This window comes from Schistocerca gregaria, chromosome 9 (assembly GCF_023897955.1).
Source record: "Schistocerca gregaria isolate iqSchGreg1 chromosome 9, iqSchGreg1.2, whole genome shotgun sequence".
NCBI lineage: Eukaryota > Metazoa > Arthropoda > Insecta > Orthoptera > Acrididae > Schistocerca > Schistocerca gregaria.
In genome coordinates this window covers 187444970-187470622 of record NC_064928.1, presented here as the reverse complement: position 1 = coordinate 187470622, position 25653 = coordinate 187444970, and the positions used below count along the sequence as shown (strand labels likewise).

The 25653-nt window shown below is 43.8% G+C and overlaps 1 protein-coding gene across 1 annotated transcript in view; it reads left to right on the top strand.

Moving 5' to 3' along the window:
* LOC126291496 (transcription factor HES-1-like) overlaps positions 1-25653 on the top strand; it is a 387022-nt gene that overhangs the window by 331349 nt on the left and 30020 nt on the right. The window contains exons 3-5 of the mRNA XM_049985003.1: positions 10657-10752; positions 16173-16310; positions 23707-24011. Of these exons, the coding sequence (XP_049840960.1) occupies positions 10657-10752; positions 16173-16310; positions 23707-24011 (539 nt within the window). The remainder of the gene's footprint in view (positions 1-10656; positions 10753-16172; positions 16311-23706; positions 24012-25653) is intronic.

The following is a 25653-nucleotide window of genomic DNA, read 5'->3' as shown; positions in this document are numbered from 1 at the left end:
CCTCACATTAAGTTTTGTGAAATGTCTCCCATGTACAGAATCGGCCAGTTGCAATTTTATTATTTGTATAGATTTTATGTTGTACTATATCAGTAAGAAAATGTCGCCTATCAAGTTCTCCTGTCTGCATGTGAATGCTAATCTCAGGACCTGTTCTGAGGATTTTGGTACACACTTCACTAAATTGACTTAAGGTTTATGGGTTAATTTATAAATATTTCATGGAAACTGGCTGAACAATGATGAAGTCAAGTCAGCCGCCCCGTTTTTCCTTCTACACGTGGAGACTAATTTCGGAAACTATTCCGCGGATTCTGATGCGATTTTGTCTAACGGATAGATTGATTCGTACGGAAGGTTTGTGTATACCATTTACAAGTCGCACATTTTGTGCTAGAGTACAATACAGTAATCGAGAGGGGGGTTACGAGTTTATATACGTCGTGAAGCGTAGGAGGCACTGCACATTAAAATGTTGCCGTGGCGTCAATGCCAGGTAGCAGTGTATGACGGCATCACAGATCGAGAGAGGAGCAGCAAACAGCTTGCACCATACGCACCACTTTACACTACGCCTACCTTTAGCACATATATTTTCAGTACAGAGCAAACGTTTTTTTAAATGCGTACAGCAATACAAATTTCCGTAACATACACTAGCGTAGTTAATAAAAAAATAGGTATGTCGATATTTTCAACAGAAGATATGAACCGGCCGCTGTGGCCGAGCGGTTCTAGGACTTCAGTCTGGAACCGCGCGACCGCTATGGTCGCAGATTCGAATCCAGCCTCGAGCATGGATGTGTGCGATGTCCTTAGGTTAGTTAGGTTTAAGTTGTTCTAAGTCTAGGGGACTGATGACCACAGATGTTAAGTCCCATAGTGCTTAGAGCCATTTGAACCATTTTGCTTAACTGTAACGTGTCGTCCTGTTATTCATTCTGTCATATGATTACCTTACTTGTTTTTAGATTATACTGCACAGAACATCTAGTTATTATTTAACAACTTCACTCATTGTATGCTAAATTCTTAAGAAGATCTAGAATTAAGTATTCTAGAAATCAGTTTTCTCTGAGTAGTAAATTTCTGTAACGAACGACAATATGTAAAGAGTTTGTCTTTGTCATTACATTCACCTCTTGAACAACTGTAAACGTGTGTGGATACATGCCGAATTTCATCGCAACTCTGTGACATGTGTTCTGTCACATTCCACATTCCTGAGATAAACGTCAAACAGACAGAGGCCAACAATCCTTGTTTCACGTCAATCAATTTTTCTTCCGATAATAGCGCACATCCCCGGCCGTGAAGATCCAACACCGTTCCACAACTTTGTTCACTAACTTTATACTCTGTTCATCATAAGAATAAACATGATGTAAACGTCATTTGTTCTTCCGTGATTCCTTCACTCTCATTGGATTTCGTTTCACCCTACCAGGATTTGTAAGTTAATGAATTGTGCATCATGGTCTGATAATCTATCACAGGCAAAGCATGTGTTAGTTTCACATCCTCTTGGTGTACAAGTATTATCTATTAGAGTGCTACTGTCTTGAGCTATACATGTAAGGAAATTGATCACTGATTCTCAGTTATTAATAACACTTTTAGTTCACTTTTCCTACCAGAATTGCTTAGAAAGTTTACACTGAAATCACCATAGATGAACAACTTCTTCTTTTTGTCTGAAAGACAACATAAAAGGGAGTCAAACATTTTTATGAATAGCTCTCAATTTCCTAATGGGGACCTGTACACAGTTGCCTATACCAACACTACATTATCTAGCTGCAGCTCACATGGACTTAAATTCAAAGTGCTGTTCGACAGCAAATTTGCTTTCTTCTATAGTTTTGTATTTATACCCTTGTTTCATGTAAATAGCAACTCCTCCTTTATTCATGCTAGATCTGCAAATGTAAGATGCTAAATTATACTCGCTTATACTAATAATTTCCATCCCCACAGTTAATGGAGTTATTATTTTTGACATGATCTAAACACACTAACACCTCAAATGCTTTACCTTTTATTCCCTGGTATTTTGATGAAGGAAGTTGATACTACCCTTAGCTTTACTCATATTTACTGTCGATGAAACTTCTTTTATTCTATTTTTCTTGATTGTTGTCTGTCTGTACTTTGGCTTTAACCTAAGAAACCTGTCTGCCTGGTCCCATTAACCATAGAGATCATTCCTTGTGTGACTGTCCCCCCTCCCCCCTTACATTATCTGTTAATAGAGAAGCTAACGTATCTTTCCCCTTCCTATTTAGGTGCAGGCCATGTATAGTGTATCCCCATCTATCAATAGCATAAACTTGAACAACACTTTTGTGATTTTGTCGGTGTTTGGAGCATCCTGTTTAGCTCACTTTAACATGCCTTACAGCAGCAATTAACCAGGGCCGGTCATGACGCTGAATGACCTCTACAAGCTGTACATTTGTGTGCCCAGTTTCTGCTCCTATTTTTGTCCAGGTCACTCCTAACACTATGTATTGGAATCATAGCCAAGCTGTTTTCTGCTCCCCCTACTATAATTACCTGATCTTCCTTCCTGCATAGCTGACCTAAGTTTTCTGTCACCTTGCTAAAGTTAGCACTTGGTTTCACAAAACTTGTGACCTGGTACTCTGGACCTAATTTTTCCTGCAGCTTCTGGGCTACACCCCCTCCCCCCCCCCCCCCCCTCTCATGACTGCTACCTAGAAACCAGAAACAGAATTCTTCTTTCCTTTACTGATTTGCTCCCCACCTGCTTTTTTTCTTTAAGCTAATCTACATTAAATTACATCTGCATCTAAAGTGCTACGTAGTGAGTCATGCTGCCTGTGGCAGAAAAATCATCTCTGTTTTAGTGAAATAAAAGTTTCTGAAGTTCGTCGAGTTTCACGAGAAATTTTGAGGTTCGCGTCGAACTGCTCTGCTGACATTTGAGTTCTGAGCCTCACGTACTACCATAAATATAAATTCCAAGAATCCTTGTGGTCTCTTTGTGACTATCCCAGAACCAACTACGAATTGCAATGCCTGTCTGACGGCATCCACGGGCATCTAAAGTTTGGTTTTTGATATGTCCTGTGTTATTGATCGAATTAAATAATTTAATATGCTCTCACAGTCTACTGATTAAAAGGTGAAACCTTATGTTAAAATTTTAACAGAATGAGATATATATTACAGTTAGCATCTTGCGGCACTGATACCAACAGTGAGCAACTTGAGGCAATGTAACTGGCGGCACACAAATACTCTGACTTTAACCACTCAGTATTTGGAGAATGAGCGCAGCTAGCGATTTGCAACAAACTTTAAAAATAATTTCAAACCTTCACGAAACTTTTTCTGTATGATGCCGTCACAAAATGGTGAATGGAAAGAACTTTAAATCATTTATTACATTTTCCCCATCCATGCACTAAGCCTTCAGCTTTAATTGATTTCTTCTTTTTTACCAATTCTGTCTGCAAGACATTTTGCAGACAATATCCATATATACCACTGAACGTACATGCAAAATTATGTCATTACATGACATTAGTTCAGGAGATGTGACATCATAAACATTGAGATACGTCAAAAACTTGTTTTTGCTTCCATCGTAGCCCGAGTTACCCACATTATATTCATCCGTTTTTCATAATCAGAGTACTTAGCGATTTACAAGAAACTTTAAACGTAATTTCAAGCCGGTTATAAAGCTTTCTCGCTTACAAGCTTAATGTGAAATTTTTAACACATTAACTACATTGTAAACTTATCAGGCGTTTGAAGCTGTTTTATTCATGGCAGTTCGGGGGTTTCCTGGTTCACCACTAATCGGGTACTGTTGGATACTTTCTCATTGTTACGGGCAATATCTTACATATGTCAATTCTGACTCCGTGCATATTTTTATTCAATAAATTATTCCCTATAGTAACTGATTCTGATATCCATACACAACTGGAAGGCGACGTCGAGTGGTGTAGAGCTAAACGGTTTCGTGGGAAACAGAACCTGCTTTTTACTACCTTATCACTACGATGAAACTGTACAACGGGTGAACTCCATTGTCTGTTACTCATAGTTGTTCGGCTTCATTTAAATTTTCTTCTGTATGTAAGCGTCAGCTAGACATATATCGTAGCGTCGCACATATCACTATTCACTCGCCGGTGGTTTTTATTGATAATGATGTTCATTTTTTCTCAATATAGTTGTAATTTGACCTTTTTCTATATTTTTCGAGACAGAGACACCGTAATGCAGTACCGCAATGGAGTAATTCATTTCCGTATGAGCACTTTGTGACGTAATGAGAATTACTTATGTGACTGTGAATAGTTTTTATCTTATTGGGTTAACATGTCAGGAATTCCCGTTTGATTCACAGGCATCATATAATTTAATACTTAAATCTCAGAATGCGACAGAACCAGTCTGCAACAACGCGAATATCTGCACTAATCATACAGGGGACATTTTTATCTTAAAATTTATGTCTTTGAAATTACTATCAGATCACGATATTTCGATCAGCGATTCTGCATAAGATAATAGTCTACAAAGTTTGACGTTAATGCAAAATACACCTCTGCTGCGGGACCGTTTCTTTGTTTGCTCGCATTGTTGACCCGGTAGCGTTTTGCGGTGACCGCGAGGCATTTTGGCTTTTCGGTGCCACCAGCGCCATCTCTACGGCGAACAGAGGAACTATCTGCAGCTCCAACCGCAGATCTGATAAATTTTCGAATTCCCGTTTTACCACCAGCACTACGGAAAGGCAAATGCGAAGAGTCTAAATGAACTTATCGTTCGGTGTTTCATTCCTGTCATCAGCTTCGTGTTAATTAAAAAAAACTGTTCCAACTTGAACTAGTATTAAAAAAATTTGAAGTTACTCGTCTGCATTTATTCACCATTGACTAATGTGCATAGTATACGTTGTATTGTCCATTGTGATGTGTCATCACGACTTTTATAAACTCTGCTACAATTTTCAAATCAGTTGGGCTCAGCAGCTGAAGTACTCCGCGTCTCTCGCAGAAATCATATAGTGATCACCCTGCGATTTTATTCATAAAAATGTTCATCCTAACGAGACTAAGGGATAAGGTTATCAATTCGTACAGCAAGACTTTGCTGATGTGTCAGTTATCACAGAAGAGGGAAATAGCCTGCGTCAGTAGAATTAATATTTTCAAAAACGATTCACTGAAAATATTTTCTTTTGCACTGGACTTATTAAATGTGAGGAGCTTGTAAGATGGTTGGTTTGTGGGGGTTGAAGGGGCCAGACTACATAGGCCATCGGTCCCAGCTTGTAAGATTATCAATATGAAGACAGTAAGGGAGAGAGATGAACTAAGAGACTATGAAGGAGTTGCAAGAGCAGTTGAAGGAAATGGATAGTATCTAGAAAAAAAAAAACCTTTTAAGTTGAAAATCAATGAAAGTAAAACAGGGGAAATGGAGCGTCGCGAATTAAATTAGTTGGAGCTGAAGTAATCAGATTAGGAAATGAGACACTGAAAGCATTGACTGTGTTAACGCTATTTGGGAAGCGAAATTACTTATGATGGCGGAGTAGGCAGGATATGAAATGCAGGCTGGCTATAGCTAGGAAACCGCTTCCCTAAAGAGAAATTTGGTAACATCGAATATAAGTTTAAGTGTTAGGAAGTCACTTTTGAAGGTATTTATTTGTCTGGAGTGTCCTCTTGTACAAAAGTGAAACGTGGAGGGTAAAGAGTTAAGATAAGAAGAGAATAGAAGTTTTAGGAATTTGGTGCTATAGAAGAATGCTGAAGATTAAAGGGGTTGACCGAAAACCTACTGAGGACATACTGAACCAAATACGGTAAAAAAGGAATTTATGGCGCATTCTGAGTAAAAGAAGGGATCAGTTGATAAAACACAGTCTGAGAAATTAAGTGATCGCCAAATTTGGTGATTTGGGAGGGGGGGGGGGGGGTAGAATTATAGAGGGGACCAAGATTGAACACAATAAACGGGTTCAATCGGATATGGGCTGCAATAGTTATGCTTGCATAGGATAGAGTGGCGTGGAGAAATGAATATTCCGTCCGTAAGGGATGGCACTATGAGACCTGCGGATGTTGAATACAAATAAAATACTTTCTTCGTCAGTCACTTCACTTGTTTATTCTATCACTGTGCGCTTCGATGGTTCACATCATCATCTTCAGGTGGACAACTGTTTATTTACACAGCTGGTGTTCGTGGAGAGTACAGACGTCTTTTGACGGTAGCAGACCAAGGGCAGTGTAGGTTTGTTGTGTCCTTTGCTAAGGATAAAAATTGTTTATTTAGAAAAGGCACTTTTGAGGTTAAAAAACATTAATTTCCGCCAATCCCACTAATTACAACTGACTGTCAGGCCCCGCACCTGAAACTGGCATAGATCTACAAGTCAGTTCATTACTACGCACCCATTCCTAACTGCCGAACACCTACCAGCAGAAGAACACATAATCGTATAATGGGCGGAAGGCCCTGTGTGGAGTTATTCAGCTCCCTGACGAGAGTCTTTGTGTTTGACACCACTCCGGCGACTTGCGCCTCAATGAATTTGTACACACATATGAATAACGTATTCGCTAAGCAAAATATAACAACTGAATTTAAGTTAACGTCCTTCAACTTCCGCCGTACAGCTATACAAGGGGATTTCATAATAGAAGTCACACGTTATTATGGCAGTCCAAGTCACTTTTATTGATTGCTGCACTGGACTTCAAAGTGACACAGATACATGACATTATTTTTCAGCATAGTTGCCAAGTGTAAACATGGATCGGAAACGTTCAATTCCTTGACAGCAAAAGTCCGCTCCTTACTCAGGGAACAGCTCGAGAAGCGTTGGATAATCTCTGTCATCTCACGTGTTCTTGCGGCTTGACGAAAAGATGTAATTCTCTTGGTGCTAGATCCGGCCTTTCCGATTACCATTTCCCAACGCGTCTGCAGCTTTGGTGAAACTATCGCCACCATTTCAGAGCAGTTGGGGGCGACACTGCATTCTGTCGATATACCACCAAATTTTCGCGGTATATCTGTGTGCAGTTAAGGCGCTTTGCTCAGAAGAATCGTATTGTCCAGCGTACTTAAGTTTGGAGTGCGTTTCTAGCTGTAGTTTTAATCGCACACTGTGATGCACCTGTTATCCATAATGTAGCAGAACTGTGTCCGATGGAAGCCAAGAACCTGCTAGTCTATCCTGACAATGCGGCAGTCTTCTTGTGTTACGACCTTACAAGAAGAGGTCCCAAGCGGTGAGATCGACTTTTTTGATGTCATCTATAGCATGTTGTAGGTCATTGTCCCAGGTATCACACCCTGCAGCCGTTCAGACTGGAAGGCCATCGATTACGACTAATCGATGAAAAAAATATTGGAATTTCGCATGTTGCTTTATAGCTTTAAAAAAGGAAAATGTATCGTATCTGGTTGCGTAGCGCGATAGTTATAGTACAGGCCTCATATGCATGGTTGTGAGTTCGAATCTCATTAAGTGGTTTGAAGTATTTTATTTTTATATCCGTATCAAAATTACTTTGATCATTATTTTTATACTGTTATTTGGTTTAAAAGTATTTTTTATTTCTGTTTCTTTGTTACATCATTTTAATTACCCTATTACTGTTTTCAGTTGCTCTCATTTTTTCTTCCTGTCATTCTTTTCCCAGTCGGAATCTTTGTGCATGTTAACTTTTTATATTTATCTATCAAAATATTAAACATTTGAAATTGCAAGTCTATCAGTTGAAAACAAAAGACGAAATGCACTCCTGCACTCTGTCTTCAGGCCAAAAGGGGCCCATCGGGACCATCCGACCGCCGTGTCATCCTCAGCTGAGGATGCGTATAGGAGAGCCATGCGGTTAGCACACAGCTATCCTGGTCGTTATGATGGTTCTCTGTGACCAGAGCCGCTACTATTCGGTCGAGTAGCTCCTCAATTGGCATCATGAGTCTGAGTGCACCCAGGAAAATGGCAACAACTCATGGCGGCCCTGATGGTCACCCATCCAAGTGCCGGGCACACCCGATAGTGCTTAATTTTGGTGATCTGACAGAAACCAGTGTATTCACTGCGGCAAGGCCTTTGCCCAAAAGACGAAATGATCTGTTTATATTAACTGTTCAATTGTGTCAAAAATGTAATTTTCGTTTCTAGATGTTTTTGTTCTTGGGTGGTAATCGTTATACAACCATATATTTTTATTGCACAGCGGACAAAGTAACACACATGTCGTTTCAAACGAGAAAAGGGATTGCGAGTAAAATGAAATTCAAGCGGAATGAGGAATACAGACAATGAATGCAACAACGTGGACGAAATTGTGGGACGATGCAGTGGGAGATAATAAATCAATGTTAATACAGGGAAATACATAAAATCACGTTTGCGAAGATTCCGAGGAAAAAGAATTATATGAAAGAAAATCAGAGTAATTGAAAAAGTTAGTACGGTGATCTAAACGATGTGAGAAAGGAACGGAAATTAAAAAATACATTTAAACCAAATAACTCAATAAATATATTGATGAAAGTAATTTCGATAAAGAATTTGTTAAAAGTATACATAACGCTTGATAAGATTCGAAGCCGCAACTCATTGCATATGAGGCGTGTACTAATAACCATTACGTTACACAATCAATATATTTAATGCTTCTTTCCCGGCCGCAGTGGCCGAGCGGTTCTAGGCGTTACAGTCTGGAACCGTGCAACCGCTACGGTCGCAGGTTCGAACCCTGACTCGAGCATGGATGTGTGTGAGTTAGGTTTAAGTAGTTATAAGTTTTAGGGGACTGATGGCCTCAGATGTTGTCCCATAGTGCTGAGAGGCATTTGAACCATTTTAATGCTTTTTTTAAAGGTGTAAAGTAGCATGCGAAATTTCGATACTTTTTTCCTCAATTATTCGCGACCCACCTGGGTAAATGGCTGCGGGGTGTGGTACTTGCAACCTTAAGGTACATCTCCTTGTAGATAGTTTCAGAAAGTCGATCACACCATGGAGGTCGTATCCTTGTTAGCGCAGAGCGACATGTGTAAATTACTTTGTGATGTCCTTACTATTAATATCCACACCACCTTGGATTGCCCACGACCTATGTGCGCATACATACAGGGTGACACACGGGAGATGGACGTTTTTGAACTGCGTAGTACTGAGGGCGCGGTGGTGGGATGTGGTCGTGGTGGGGACAGTTCTGATCCACACAAGGCGCCATTTCAGTTGCTCAGTAACTAAGGAGCAGTGGGACTTGCAACGTCAAGTGTTTGTCTGTGACAGTTTCGTGTAAAGTGGTGACTCTATTATTGCTACGCAGCGATTGTTTCGTGCGCGGTTTAATGTCGGTCGACACGGAGCTGTTCCGAGCCGTAACACAATCCTCAGATGGGTGGAAAACTTGAGATCAACTGGAAACATACTGGATAAGAAGCATCCTGGCCCGAGACGCAGAGTAACGACACCAGAGAATGTTTAAAGGGTAAGGCAAGTGGCAGTCAGAAGCCCAGAACGGTAAGCTAGATGTCATTCTAGTGAGTTACGAATCAATCGTGATTGGTTAGACGAATTTTGCATAAACAATTAAAATTCCATCCCTACAAAATGCTCATTGTCCAACAACTTAAGGAAACTGATTTTGCTGCACGAGAAGAGTTTGCTTACAGAATGCAAGTGATTTTGGGATTGAATGAAAATGAAATTTTATTGATGAGCGATGAAGCTCATTTTCATTTGAATGGGACCGTGAATAAGAAAACGTACGTTACTGGGCTCCAGAACATCCACACCTTATCCACCAGCGGCGTCTACACTCAGAAAAGGTAACAGTCTGGTGTGCTCTTGGCTCTGTTGGCATTATTGGACCTTTTTTTTTTTTTTTTTTTTGAAGAGAACGGGGCCACAGTTACTGTTAATTCGGTTCGTTACATTCGTATGCTTGAAACATTGTTGAAATCAGAACTATGAAGAAGACGAATTCCTTTAAAACGCCTTTGGTTTCAGCAGGATGGAGCAACATCGCACACTGCAAACACTTCAATGACAGTTCTTAGACACATGTTTCCTGGCCGGATTATTTCATGTGTTGGCAATGTTCCTTGGCCTCCCAGGTCTCCTGATTTGTCTGTATGTGACTTTTTCCGTGGGGATACCTCAAGAACTGTGTCTGTAACCACAAACCACGAATATTGGACGAGATGAAGAATGCAATTATTCAAGAATTTGCTACCATCCCTGGCGAGATTTTAGTTCGTGTGATAGAGGATTTTGAGGAGAGACTTGAGTCCTGCATTCGAAATGGTGAACATCACCTTGAAGACATTATTTATCACAAATAACGTTGTTAACAAAAATGGTAAATAATGAGCTTTGAATTTGTGTAAATAAACATGCATTAATTTTAAAGTTGGCTGAGTATTATTTCATTAAAAACCGTCCGTCCCCCGTGCGTCATCCTGTATAAAATTCTGAATTGCTTTCTAACACCACAATGGCGGTGCAAGGCAACAGCTTAAATTTCTCAGAAGGTTTCACATTTTGTTGTCGGGTGCATGTGAGAGTACGGAGAACACGTGTAGCGCAGACAGCTGACCCGCACCGTCCTCTGTTTCGTGTTGCAGGCCAACAAGCCACTGATGGAGAAGCGACGCCGAGCCCGCATCAACCAGAGCCTGGCCGCTCTCAAGACACTCATCCTGGACTCAGCAAGGCTGGAGGTACGCCTCTCCATCTGCTACAGTACTCTGAGCTGCGCTCTCTCAGCCACCTCTCACTACTGTCCATACTATCTGGGTCGGGTTCACTGTCGTGTGAGACATCTAAAAAGATACCATCCTCGCCTTTGACTGGCAAAACTATTTATTTACAAAAATACACGAATGAAATATCCGTGTCCAATCATTTTCAGGTAAAACTCAGTGAAAGTTTCCTGCTTTGACAGATGTCAAAATTTGTGAACTGGTGTGCAACACTTAAGGATGAAAGTAACTTTTGCACCATCCCTCAGTGCCAAGTTGAAACTCTAACCATGCATAGGAAGAAATGCTATGGTACAATACAGTACGAGTGTAACTCCAAAAGAAATGCACACTGTTTTTGTAAAAATACAGTTTTCATTCTGCATGTGTGAAAGTTTCACAGTGTGTAGGTACATCCTTCCCACTTGTTTTCAAACCTAGTTCAACCTGTTCCCATGAGTGGCGCCGTCACAGCACGTCTTCAAGATGGCTGCTACACTCGACGTTCGTCAGAAGCAACGTGCTGTCATAGAATTTCTGTGTTGTGAAAATGAGACAGTGGGAAACATCCAAAAGAGGTTGAAAAAGGTGTATAGAGATGCTCCTGTCGATCGCAGTACAGCTAGTCAGTGTCCAAGCAGGTTACGTGATGAAAGCGGGCACGGCAATATTGAGGATTGTCCTCGCAGCGGCAGGCCTCGTACTGCACACACTCCAGTCAATGTGCAGAGAGTTAACGAATTGGTGACTGTTGACAGACGCATCACAGTCAAGGAATTGTCACGCTACGTTGGGATAGGGGAAGGAAGTGTTTGCAGAATACTGCAAGTGTTGGCGTTAAAAAAGGTTTGTGCCAGGTGGGTTCCAAGGATGTTGACAGTGGCTCACAAAGAAACAAGAAAAACGGTATGCAGCGAACTTTTGGAACAGTGTGAGACTGGTAGAGATGAATTTCTTGGAAGAATTGTGACAGGTGATGAAACATGGCTCCATTATTTTGCTCCAGAGACGAATAGGCAATCAATGGAGTGGCATCATGCAAACTCACCCAAGAAAAAAAATTCGAAACCACACCTTCTGCTGGAAAAGTTATGGCTACGGTGTTTTTCGATTCCGAAGGACTCATGCTTGTGGACATCGTGCCAAGTGGAATCATCATGAATTCTGCAGCATGTGTGACTTCAAGCTCTACTGTGTCGTGTTCGACCACATCGGCAAAACCAGAATGTTTTGCTGTTGCACGACAATGCACAGCCATATGATAGTCAAAAAACCGTGGAAGCGATCACAAAACTCGGATGGACAACACTGAAGCACCCACCTTACAGTCCTGACCTGGCTGCATGTGACTATCATATCTTTGGGAAACTGGAAGACTCCCCTCGTGGAACAAGGTTTGAAGGTGATGACTCCCTTATGCGCCAAACAGTGGCTCCAACAGGTTGGTCCAGAATTTTACCGTGCGGGTATAGAAGGCGCTGGTTCCAAGATGGCGTAAGGCAGTTGAGAGGGATGGAAATTATGTGTATAAATGAAAATATTGTTCCTAAAGAATATATCTACACACTGTAAAACTTTCAAACACGTAGAATAAAAGATGGATTAAAAAAAAATAGTGTGCATTTCTTTCGAAGTGACCCTCGTACTAAAGGTAACTGAAGGAAACGGAAGGACACGAACGGAAATGAGACTCGTGTTGAAAGAGAATAATAATGCTCAAGCCACAGGGATTCTTGATGGTCTCCTGGACGACACTCAAGGTGGGACATGCTTCTTAATAGACCCTGTGATCAGCACAGGTGGCAATGCATGCTCTGCAATGCGGTCTCACTCTGGCCTCAGGGTTGGTAACGGATTCTGGTGGTAGAGCATTCCATTTCTGCATCATCTCGGTTGACACCTGCTGGTAGTTGGTGCCTGTGGACGTGCAGAAGTACATCTCCCCAATACATACCACACATGCTCTATGTGATTTGAGTCGGGATAGCGTGTAGGCCTGTCCATTCAGATAGCATCCTTTCGTTCCGAGAGCATCTTCTCCTTTGCTGTTCGATGCAATCATGCACTAATCAGCCCTAAAACATGCCCATGCCGAACGAGTACATTGTCACAACAGTGCGGACAGATGGGTGTACCGTATTTAAAGATGTGGACTTCAGGAGGCTGATGCAACATTATGCCTCCCCAAACCATCAGGTACAACGATGTTTCAGGGTGCGTTATGTGTACGCATGTTTTGCCATTTGAGGGTACATCCAGCATTGTCGAGGGTGATCGTTTCTGTGGTCCATATATTATGGTGTGAGGAGGCATAATGATGCATGGATGTAATGGCTTCCCCCGCCTTTCGTAATGTCCAGGGGACCATCATGAATAGTCGTGACTCCAGTGTAATTATGTCTATGAATAAAAGTTTCACATTTGCTGGTTTCATTACGTATATCTTTCAGTTACTAACTGGGGTATACTGCAGATTTTATTTCTATGTAAGGTCGAAGTGTCATTCAGCTGTGACAGGCGAAAGCTACTTTCCTTCTTAAATTTCGTACGCCATTGTATATTAGGAAACAAATATGGACAAAAGGGGAGTTTCAAGCATAAGATGATTACTTCCAGAAATCTTAGTTTATTATAGTTCTGTTCATAAAGTAACATAAGATGGCTACAGTGAACGACTCAAGTAGAATGTTGCCAACTTCATCGAACTTTGCGGACATACTCGCATCTGTAATCTATTAAAACTCTGCACGAGGCTAGTTTAGCGAGATTAGACACAATCGACTACGCAAATGGTATTGCCAGAGAGACCCGCATTCAGCTGACGGTGCTGTTTTTGTTCTAGTGTTTGGTAACGTCATTCCCATGGCGTCAGAATTACGATGTGCCTTATGAAAGCCAATTATGCATATAATTCAGTGCAACCAAATGAGACTGGGAGTCCCTCAGAAACTGCCAGTCCTTTTGTGTTCATAATGTTTTGATTGAACAGGGGTAAAGGGTTGGAAAGGGCTAAAAACACACGAAAGCAAAAATCACTAGAAAAATACGAAAATAAAAATCAAACAGAATGTTATTATGATGTATATCAAACGATTTCGTTTGATCAGAGTATTACGAAACTAAAATTGTATACTGTATTTGCATAGTATAACAGAATTTATTTACGTATATTTATAGATGTTTTAATTGATTAAAGTAATTAATCGTTGTCTTTTCAGTAAAAGTCGTTGTTAAAATCGACGTACTTTGACCTCGTGCTTCGACTGAAATGTATCAATTGCTTCAAAAGCCTTTTCTAAAACAGTGTCACAATTAAGGTGAGCAGTGCTCTCATATCCGCCTTTGCAGGTTTGCCGATGGGACCATACCCAATGAGACCTACTATGTCACTGCGATTAAGACGTGTTTCTGACTTCTGGTATATGTCAGTAAAGCTAGGGCCAATATGTAAAACGAAAGCAAATAAGAAAACATTAACCACACCAAGGAAGCTGATAACGTAAGTACAAGTGAAAGGATCATTATGGGATGGGTAGTTTCAAGCAGTTTTGTGCAGTGGGCGAAAGCGTCTGTTGTGTTACACACAATGAATGTTTACTATGGAAATTTAAATTACGACGAAAAAAAAAAAGTTTCTGTCTGAAGCTATAGATTTGGAATAGCTCGAAAATTCACAATCGATCTGGCATTTCGGAAAAGAACTACTAACTTGAATAGAGTTACTACACCAGAATTTTGACGAAGCAGTCGATATTCTCTTTTGCGAAAGCTTGAAATGCTTGGAGCGCTCGCTTTTGTATAGTTCTGTGCTGTTTCATTTTGAAACACCGTGGTGCCAACATTGTAAAATTGGGCAAAAAGTATTGTTTCTGCAGTAGATGATCCACAGCTACACTTTGCTCTTTGGTTGTAGGAGGGAAGATCGGAGAGTAAGGCGCAATAATGTTTTTACCAAAAAGTTTAACAGATAAAAAAAAATCGCAAATGAACTTACGTCTTTTACTTTCTTTTCAACATAGTCACCAACGTTCTCAACAGATTTCTCGCACTGTGGTACCAGGGTACCTGTTTCAATATGCCCAGTTCGTAGAAGTCCGTTTGGTTGGAATATAGCCATCTACTGAATACACGCCGCATTTGCCGCAAAGCGCTGGCCGACCAGGAATTTCTTATGGGACCAAACAGCTGAAAGTCCGCCGTGCAAGGCCTGGACTGCATGATGGATGATGGAACACCTCACTCCCAAATTTGGTGATTTTCTCACGAGCAGGAGCAGAAGCATGGGAGGAGCGAGAGGGGGGGGGGGGGCAATTTCAAGATGAAAGTCTGACACTGTCAGCGTTAATGCTGTGGCATTTGTCACGAAGGGCATGAACCAAAGTATAATGTGGGCTGCAGCATTCACAGTGGTCGGGTGTTCAGCAGGCTCCACCAACAGTACACCTTGCATATCCCAGAACACTGCCACAAGCACTTTCTTAGCAGACTGTGTCACTTTCAATTTTTTCGTACTAGGAAACCAGCATGTTTCTACACTATAGAGACCAACACGGTTTTGGGCATGTAGTGGTACGCCCACGACTTATCACCAGTGGCGATTCCTTTCAGGAAATCATGTCCTCTGCGGTGTAACGCATTAAGTGATGCGAGCTTGCCATCACGGCCCCTCTCGAAAGAATGCACACCACTTGGAGACATTGGTACGGTCCATACTATAGTCCCCATACACTCCACGCATGTCCCTGTGAATTCTACTCGGTTTATGCCTTTTGGCCCACAAATATCGAACTATATCTCACTGCTCTTCACAAGTTGACGACAGTAACATTAGCACCATGTTTGTTTCGTGGTTCAGGCTCCTCTCTCATCAAAACAAAATACCATCTGTAGCGCAAACTTCGAACTATATCGTCGTGAAATTTCAACATTGCACCTGCAATACCAGGGAGGAAAAAAATTATTGTGCGTTACTTCCCTATCCTCGCTCGTTTGTATTTATCTTTCTTTCGTGGCGAGTAGTTCAGGCCTCTCAGCCTCATTCTCGAGCAACCATTCCTGCCATCAGCCAGACCTCCTGGCTAGTATCCGGCGCAGACATTTACCGAGAAAGGGTCTGCCACCCCGAAATTTGTTGCGTTAAACAAAAGGTAATAAAAAAATAGAAAGCAAAGTGTTGCTGCTGGACGTGTATTGCTAAAACAAATACTTCGTCACTGAAGTACCTGCCAATAAAACTTCCCTCCCAAATTGCCTGAGAAGTTCACGATCACACAGTACTGGCAACAGCACATTTGGCATAAGTGCACTGAATGTGATTTGATGACGATTTCACCTAGTTGTGAGGTGATGGAGACGTGAGTGTGGCGACGCTGCAGAGTGATGTCGGGCGGCTGTTGCAGCAGAACACGAAGCACTCCAAGCTGGAGAAGGCGGACATCCTGGAGCTGACGGTGCGCCACCTCCAGCGGCAGAAGGCTCTCGGCTCCAGCTCCGTGCTCTCCAAGTTCCGCGCCGGATTCCAGGAGTGCGCCCGAGAGGTGAGTTCCTAGTGTGTACGACAAGTAAAAAAAACGTGTACATACGGCGGTTCAAAAAACTCAAGTTCCAAATCTCGTCCCTCCGCAAGCCGAAAAAATCATTCGATTGATGGATGTGCAACTTGCCGCGCAGTTAGAGACGTCATGTCACGGATTGCACGGCCCCTCCTGCCTGAGGTTCGAGTCCTCCCTCGGGCATGGCCGTGTGTGTGTGTTGTTCTTAGCAAAAGTTAGTTTAAGTTAGTTCAAGTAGTGAGTGTCTAGGAACCGTTGACCTCAGCAGTTTGGTCCCTTAGGAATTCACACACATTTGAACATTTGAATTTGCAAATCGTGCCATTAGAGCAACTTTTGAAGGAGTAGGGAGCTCTTTTAGATGTTTGAATCCGAAGAAATAACTGTTTCTGTTCCTCATCCTTCGTCAGTGTTTCATTGTACTTTTGGATCCGACTGATAGCGCGTTCTATTGTGTCATTTACTTCTTTCATCTGAGAGCAGCGGTGACGAAGTTATTTGAATACTGGATGTTCTGGCTATCAGTAGAGGATAACTGTAAGAAAGATATTAATTTCATTCTTACTCCTTCAACCAACACATCGAAAAAGCAAGTGGTCTGTTGTGTGGCAAGATTCTGTAATTTCTGGTCTTCCAACTCTTCCAATTTATTCATTATCTTGAGTCGGCGAGGAGTACCAGATATTCGTGGGCGTTGCAAGTTTTTCACCATGTTTCCCTTTGTCTCTGTTTCTACTCTATCATGAAAGAAGGCTGGTACAACCAAGTGCTCAGAGGGAAACCAAAGACACCTCCAACGAGTCTTATGTGCTTTATTACCTACACTTTTGTGGCATAATTCTCGAGGAGAGAAGTATGTCTAATATCATCGTAAGGACTTGTGATGCTAATATGCGCTTCATTTCACTCTCTGACAAACAAGACTGACAGATAAAGCCAAGCCAGTTTTCTTTTGGACTTCTTGTTGTGTTAATTTAAACAGAAATTAGTAAAGAAATATTTTCAGTGTGTAAATACCTTTCGCCATTCAGCAATCATGGTGCGTTGGACTGGAAGCTTGAAATGACGCGATAGCACGTTTTCCACCACCAAGGAGCAATAAGGATAATTATAAAAATTAATTATAATCATCTCTTCGTTGCTGAACTTGCAACACCATTGTCATTGCTCCTATCTTGGTACGAGATGATTAATGCCTTGGAAGAAGAACGTTTTGGGTAGAGTATGGAACCACTGTCACAGCTTACTGCACTTCTTCTGATCCATAGTTGTGCCCCAGGGGTGCTGCGTTAGTGGCCCAGCAGCGTGGAAATCACAGGGATTGAAGCCAGGACTATATGTAGGGTGGTCTACCAAATCCCACTTCCACTACGCCATAGTCCGTGGGTTTGTTTCGCAACATCGAGGCCGGGCATTGTAGTCCACTAAGATGATGCCATTTGTAAGGTTATCCCAGCGTTTATTCTCGACGGAGAACGTCGCGCCATTTTTTTCGCGTTTATTGTATCTTCTTTGGGGAGGAACTCCACTAGCAGAGGTTCGTGCTCGCTGAAGAGCACACTCACCATCACGTTACCAGCTGATGTTTTGGAATGGATTTTCTTTGGTTGAGATGAAACTGCATGCATCCACTTCATACTCTCACGTTTGTAGTCCGGTTGAAACAATAGGCTTATGGAATTACCTCCAGGAATTATCTTGGAAAGGAAATCGCCGATCTCGTTCTGATAACACGTCAAATGGCTGGCTGATATTCCCATTCTGTTGCGTTGCTGTTCCCCGGACAAACATTTGGGGGCTGACTGAGCACAGACCGTCTGGTATCCAAGTGCATTGCACACAGTGGCATGCACATTGCCATGGCACTCCTGCAAAATGACACCCAAGGTGACCTGTGTATCAGTTTGAATCGAATTGTCAGCAGCAGCAACTGTCTCATCGGAAATACCATTCGTCACCTACCCGTGTCGCGCGCATCATCCGTGAGTGTCTCCTTGCCATGACGAAAATGCTGACACCACTTGCGCATTGTTTTGACTCAAACACAGTTCGCACCATACTTACCCTGCATTCTCCCGTGTATGTCCGCTGGACGGACACCTTCCTCACAAACAAAGTATATCTCACCCCATTGCTCTTCCGTGGTAACGTTCGTCGCAGGCACCTCCATTGGTGTGCCACACTGCGCCAAGTTTTTCCTGGGGAAGAGGAAGAAACAATGATAAATAACCAACCGCTGCTAAACTGCCACACTACGCCCATTCGCAAAAAAAGTAACATTTATTATAGTCTACACATAGTTGTTTATTAAAGCATACAGGACTAACATCTCCCTCAACACGTTGTCCGGATATCTGCAACTGGACCATTTTGTCTGATGAATCTTATAGATTTAACTACGATGGTTGTCCAGAAAGTAAGTCCGGATCGGTTGCTAAATGTAAACCACAGTGAAAATCAGAAACATTTTATTTGCTAGAGTTACCTACACTTTCCAGATACTTCTCTACATAGTAGCCGCTCCGACTTAGACATTTGCTGGAGCGTTTTACCAAATTTCCAACAACATCGTCATAGAAGGCAGTCGCCTCTGCTTTCCGATAATTCTCTGCGCTGGTCTATAGGATATAGCCTGCGCCCCAATGTTGTCTTTGTATCCAGCGTTTCATGTGCAGAGAGATGATACTCAGGACGAGCCAATTAGGGCTGTGTTGTGGGTGATCGAACACTTCCCATCGACAAGGCTTCAGGAGCGTCTTCACTGCCTCTGCAGAGTGCAGCTGAGAATTGCCATGGAGAGGGAAGTGCGTGGCAGTTGTGTTAGGTGGGCTGCATTCAGTAAGGCGAAGTCTCTCAGCGGGCCCTCCTACTTGGTAGGAGACAGTGTGCTTCTAGGCACCTTTACTCGCTCACAGTGCGCTCACAACTGAAAAGAGCATCTTGATGCGATCGATTTTCTTACTAGAGATACTACTCAACTCATCTGTGCAAAGCTTCATTGGGTTTTCACTGTGGTGTCCATTTCATGACTGATCAGAACTTATGTTCTGGACTACCCTCGTATTAGGAAGTTTTTTCTGAAAGTATTTATATGGGGTGTATACATGTATGGAAGTGAAATATGGGCTATAAACAGTTTAGATAAAAAATAATAAAGGCTTCTGAATTGTGGTGCTAGAAGAATGCTCAAGATTAGGTAGGTAGGTGATGTAACTAACAAGGAGGTTCTGAGACGGAGAGAAAAGAAATTTCTAGCATAACCCACTAGAAGAAGGGATAGGTTGATAGGATGCATTCTGAGACGTCAAGGAATCATGAATTTGATACTGAAGAAGAGTGGAGAGTAAAAATTGTAGAGAGAGGCCAAGAGGAATAAGTAAGCAGATTCAGAAGGATATAAGTTGCTGTACTTATTTGGACATGAAGAGGCTTTCACTGGATGGAGTAACATGGAGAGCTGCATCAAACCAGTCTTCGGACTGAAGACCACAAAACAACAACTATACTTGACAATTTCATAGTCCTTAAGGAGCTGACACCTTTCGGTCACAACCGAAACTATTTAAAGCTAACTACTGGATCAGAGCACATCTGTTATGAGATAACTGTGACCCCATGTACGTGTCTGCTCGCTTCTGTCTCTCACTTACGAGGGGCGTTTGAAAAGTCCGTGAAAAGTCCGAGAGATGGTTTTGTTTAGTTAGTAGCATCTTCGGAAAGAACGCACACCAAATTTCAGCCATACTGGTCTATTTCTTTGTGTTTGGCATTAGCGTAAATCAAGGAAATCGAGTGATTGTCAAAAAATATACGAAAAAGAATTTGATGTGGTGATTAAACATTACTTTATGAAAGGCATAACGCCTCAGGAGAAGCTTGATAAAAATTACACTGATTCTGCACCTTCGATTAGAACAGTTATAAGTAGTTTCAAAATTTTCGGAGTGGCCATATGGGCACAAGTAATGCTGAACGTTCTGGAGGCCCTGTGGAGGTTACGACTCCAGAAATCATTGACAAATTCCATGATACGGTGATGGATGACAGCCGAGTTAAGGTGCGTAAAATTGCTAGAGCTGTGGGCATCTCAAATGAATGGGTACATAATATTTTGCATAAACATTTGGACATGAGAAAGCTATCTGCAAGATGGGTTCCGCGATTGCTCACACGTGATCAAAAACGGAATCGTGTGAAATGTTGCAAGCATGGTTTGCCGCTGTTCGGGAAGAATTCGCAGGACTTTAAGTGTCATTTCGTCACTATGGATGAAACATGGGTACATTACTATACTCCTGAGACCAAACAACAATCTAAACAATGGGATAGCAAGGGAGAATCTGCACCAAAAACGGCGAAGACCATTTCTTCGGCTGGAAAGGTTATGGTGACTGTATTTTGGGATTCGAAAGGGATAATCCTCATCGACTATCTGGAAAAGGGTACAACTATTACAGGTGCAGGTTATTCACAGTTATTGGACCGTTTTGAAACCAAGCTGCAAAAAAACAAAACAAAACAAAAAAATGCCATTCACACAAGGTTGGCGCCGGTGGCGACGCCTGCAAGTTGCTGACATAAGGAAAGTTTCCAACCGATTTCTCATACACAAACAGCAGTTGACCGGCGTTGCCTGGTGAAACGTTGTTGTGATGCCTCGTGTAAGGAGGAGAAATGCGTACCATCACGTTTCCGACTTTGATAAAGGTCCGATTGTAGCCTATCGCGATTGCGGTTTATCGTATCGCGACATTGCTGCTCGCGTTGGTCGAGATCCAATGACTGTTAGCATAATATGGAATCAGTGGGTTCAGCAGGGTAATACGGAATGCCGTGCTGGATCCCAACGGCCTCGTATCACTAGCAGTCGAGATGACAGGCATCTTGTCCGCATGGCTGTAATTGGTAGTCCAGCCACGTCTCTATCCCTGAGTCAACAGAAAGGGACGCTTGCAAGACAACAACCATCTGCACGAACAGTTCGACAACGTTTGCAGCAGCATGGAGTATCAGGTCGGAGACCATGGCTGTGCTGTGGCTACTCTTGACACTGCATCATAGACAGGAGCGCCTGCTATGGTGTACTCAACAACGAACCTGGGTGCACGAATGGCAGCACGTAATTTTTTCGGATGTATCCAGGTTCTGTTTCCAGCGTAACGATGGTCGCATCCGTGTTTGGCGACATCGCGGTGAATGCACATTGGAAGCGTGTATTCGTCACCTCCATACTGGCGTATCACCCGGCGTGATGGTATGGGGTGCCATTGGTACATGTCTCGGTCACCTCTTGTTCACATTGACGGCACTTTGAACAGTGGACGTTACATTTCAGATGTGTTACGACCCGTGTACCCTTCATTCGATCCCTACAAAATCCTACATTTCAGCAGGATAATGCACGACCGCATGTTGCAGGTCCTGTACGGGATACAGAAAATGTGCGACTGCTGCCCTGGCCAGGACATTCTCCAGATCTCTCACCAAATGACAACGTCTGGTCAATGGTGGCCGAGCAACTGGCTCGTCACAATACACCAGTTACTACTCTTGATAAACAGTGGTATCGTGTTGAAGCTGCATGGGCAGCTGTACCTCTACACGCCATCCAAGCTCTGTTTGACTCAATGCCCAGGTGTATCAAAGCTGTTATTACGGCCAGAGGTGGTTGTTCTGGGTGCTGATTTCTCAGGATCTATACACACAAATTGCGTGAAAATGTAATCACATGTCAGTTCTTAGTATAATATACACTCCTGGAAATTGAAATAAGAACACCGTGAATTCATTGTCCCAGGAAGGGGAAACTTTATTGACACATTCCTGGGGTCAGATACATCACATGATCACACTGACAGAACCACAGGCACATAGACACAGGCAACAGAGCATGCACAACGTCGGCACTAGTACAATGTATATCCACCTTTCGCAGCAATGCAGGCTGCTATTCTCCCATGGAGACGATCGTAGAGATGCTGGATGTAGTCCTGTGGAACGGCTTGCCATGCCATTTCCACCTGGCGCCTCAGTTGGACCAGCGTTCGTGCTGGACGTGCAGACCGCGTGAGACGACGCTTCATCCAGTCCCAAACATGCTCAATGGGGGACAGATCCGGAGATCTTGCTGGCCAGGGTAGTTGACTTACACCTTCTAGAGCACGTTGGGTGGCACGGGATACATGCGGACGTGCATTGTCCTGTTGGAACAGCAAGTTCCCTTGCCGGTCTAGGAATGGTAGAACGATGGGTTCGATGACGGTTTGGATGTACCGTACACTATTCAGTGTCCCCTCGACGATCACCAGAGGTGTACGGCCAGTGTAGGAGATCGCTCCCTACACCATGATGCCGGGTGTTGGCCCTGTGTGCCTCGGTCGTATGCAGTCCTGATTGTGGCGCTCACCTGCACGGTGCACAACACGCATACGACCATCATTGGCACCAAGGCAGAAGCGACTCTCATCACTGAATACGACACGTCTCCATTCGTCCCTCCATTCACGCCTGTGGCGACACCACTGGAGGCGGGCTCCACGATGTTGGGGCGTGAGCGGAAGACGGCCTAACGGTGTGCGGGACCGTAGCCCAGCTTCATGGAGACGGTTGCGAATGGTCCTCGCCGATACCCCAGGAGCAACAGTGTCCCTAATTTGCTGGGAAGTGGCGGTGCGGTCCCCTACGGCACTGCGTAGGATCCTACGGTCTTGGCGTGCATCCGTGCGTCGCTGCGGTCCGGTCCCAGGTCGACGGGCACGTGCACCTTCCGCCGACCACTGGCGATAACATCGATGTACTGTGGAGACCTCACGCCCCACGTGTTGAGCAATTCGGCGGTACGTCCACCCGGCCTCCCGCATGCCCACTATACGCCCTCGCTCAAAGTCCGTCAACTGCACATACGGTTGACGTCCACGCTGTCGCGGCATGCTACCAGTGTTAAAGACTGCGATGGAGCTCCGTATGCCACGGCAAACTGGCTGACACTGACGGCGGCGGTGCACAAATGCTGCGCAGCTAGCGCCATTCGACGGCCAACACCGCGGTTCCTGGTGTGTCCGCTGTGCCGTGCGTGTGATCATTGCTTGTACAGCCCTCTCGCAGTGTCCGGAGCAGTATGGTGGGTCTGACACACCGCTGTCAATGTGTTCTTTTTTCCATTTCCAGGAGTATATTTGTCCAATGAATACCCGTTTATCATCTTCATTTTTTTTCTTGGTATAGCAATTTTAATGGCCAGTAGTGTAAGTAGTTTTTATTGTTGCACAGACTTTTCAAACGCCCCTCGTACGTAGGCGCGATGCCAAGCGCTACGCCTTAATTTTTCGCGCGCTCTCAGTGCATCCTGAAGTGTGAGACGGAGGTGTCGACGGTCCGGCAGGTGGGCCGCTTCCTGGAGTCGCCCGAGGTGGTGCTGGCGCCGCCCGAGCCGCACGCGTCGCTCAAGCAGCGCCTGCTGCGCCACCTGGAGAGCTGCGTGGCCGAGCTGGACCTGGACCTGGGGCTGGCGATGCGCGCCGAGGAGAGCTCCAAGCCCGACTCGAGCTCGGGCCAGGCGCAGGCCCCGCTGCCCGGCTCCTCCTGCTCCTCCTCGTCCGCCTCCGCCGCCTCCAGCACCGCCCCCGCGCCCGGCGCCCCCGCCGCCAGGGGCGACGAGAACAACAACCGCGGCCAGCGCGCGCACAGGTGAGTGGCGCCACCTTTCGGCCGCTGTCTGCCTAAAAAGCCCCCAGCCTCACTACTTCCCTTATTGATCGCTTCATTCTACCCATTTGGGGACCGCTGGCAGAACCAAATTGGTGCTCTTCGACGAAACGATGGCAAAATTTTGTACATACGGACTGAACATTAACAAAAGCGACAAACTGCAGGAACGGATATCTGCCTGGAAATGGAGGAAAAAAGGTCTCGTGAACACGTGTCCAGAAACAGACAGTGTGTGTGCAGTGACAACAAATCGTCCGAGAACACTGTACAGATCTACATCGCATGTCACATCAGATGTTCAGTTTTGCCGGCCGGGGTGGTCTCGCGGTTCTAGGCGCGCAGTCGGGAACCGTGCGACTGCTACGGTCGCAGGTTCGAATCCTGCCTCGGGCGTGGATGTGTGTGATGTCCTTAGGTTAGTTAGGTTTAAGTAGTTCTAAGTTCTAGGGGACTGATGACCACAGCAGTTGAGTCCCATAGTGCTCAGAGCCATTTGAACCATTTTTGTTCAGTTTCCTCCAACGGATGCAATACACGTGTTTGCAAGTCACATCGTGGATCGCTGCACTCTTTCGCGCGTTGTGGCCTCACTGGCATTGTGAACACATTGTTGAAGGGACTGGGCATCAGGTCACCAGCATTGTGAAGCCTAATGCAGGATTGGCTCAGGTGACTGTTAACATAGGGGGGTTATGTAGGGATTTTACTAAAGAGGATCAAGTAGTGATTGTGGGTGGGGCTGGTAATAGCATTGATAGGGATGGGGAGTATGATACAGATGGTGACCTGGAAAAGATAGCCACTCAGACTGGCAACACGAATGTGCATTTCGTGGAACTGTTTCAGCGTCACGATCGGCCGCATCTTAATACAGCCGTCAGACGTAATAACATGAGACTTGGGGGTGCGCTGATGACAGAAATCATGGGTCACATTTCAGTGGTGTCGGTGGAGTCTATCAGCAGGACGGGTTTCACTAGACACAGCCTGCACCTCAACAGGTATGGGAAGGGGAGGTTGGCAAAGCTTATAGGTAACAGCATATGTGTGGTTGGTGGGATCACTCATGGGAAAATTCCTGCAGTAGTGTAAGAGCTGCACCTTTTATAGATTGAAGTCAGCTGATAGGTATTCCTGCTTAAGGGAAGTCTCTCTAACAAAGGAACCACTTTTGACAAAGCTTAGGTATCCGAGTAATGAGGGAATTACTATATTTCATCAAAATATACAAGGTATTAGAGATAAAGTTAGTGAACTGCTTATAGATGTTGACTCTGAAATTATTGGTATATCTGAACACTTATTAAATAAGAAGATAATTCAGAGGCTTCCTTTACCAGGATACAGGTTGGCTGGCAGCTTTTCGAGGAGCTCTTTGCGGTGTGGAGGACTAGCCATGTATGTGAAAAACGGCATCCCATTTGAGTCAATTGATGTTTCAAAGTACTGCACTGAAAAGGTGTTTGAATGTTGTGCAGGTGTGGTTAAATTTAATGGAGCTAAACTTCTAACTCTTGTTATTTATAGATCCCCAGACTCCGATTTCACAACATTTTTGCTAAAGCTAGAGGAGGTTCTTGGTTCATTTTATAGGAAATACAAAAAGTTAGTTATATGTGGT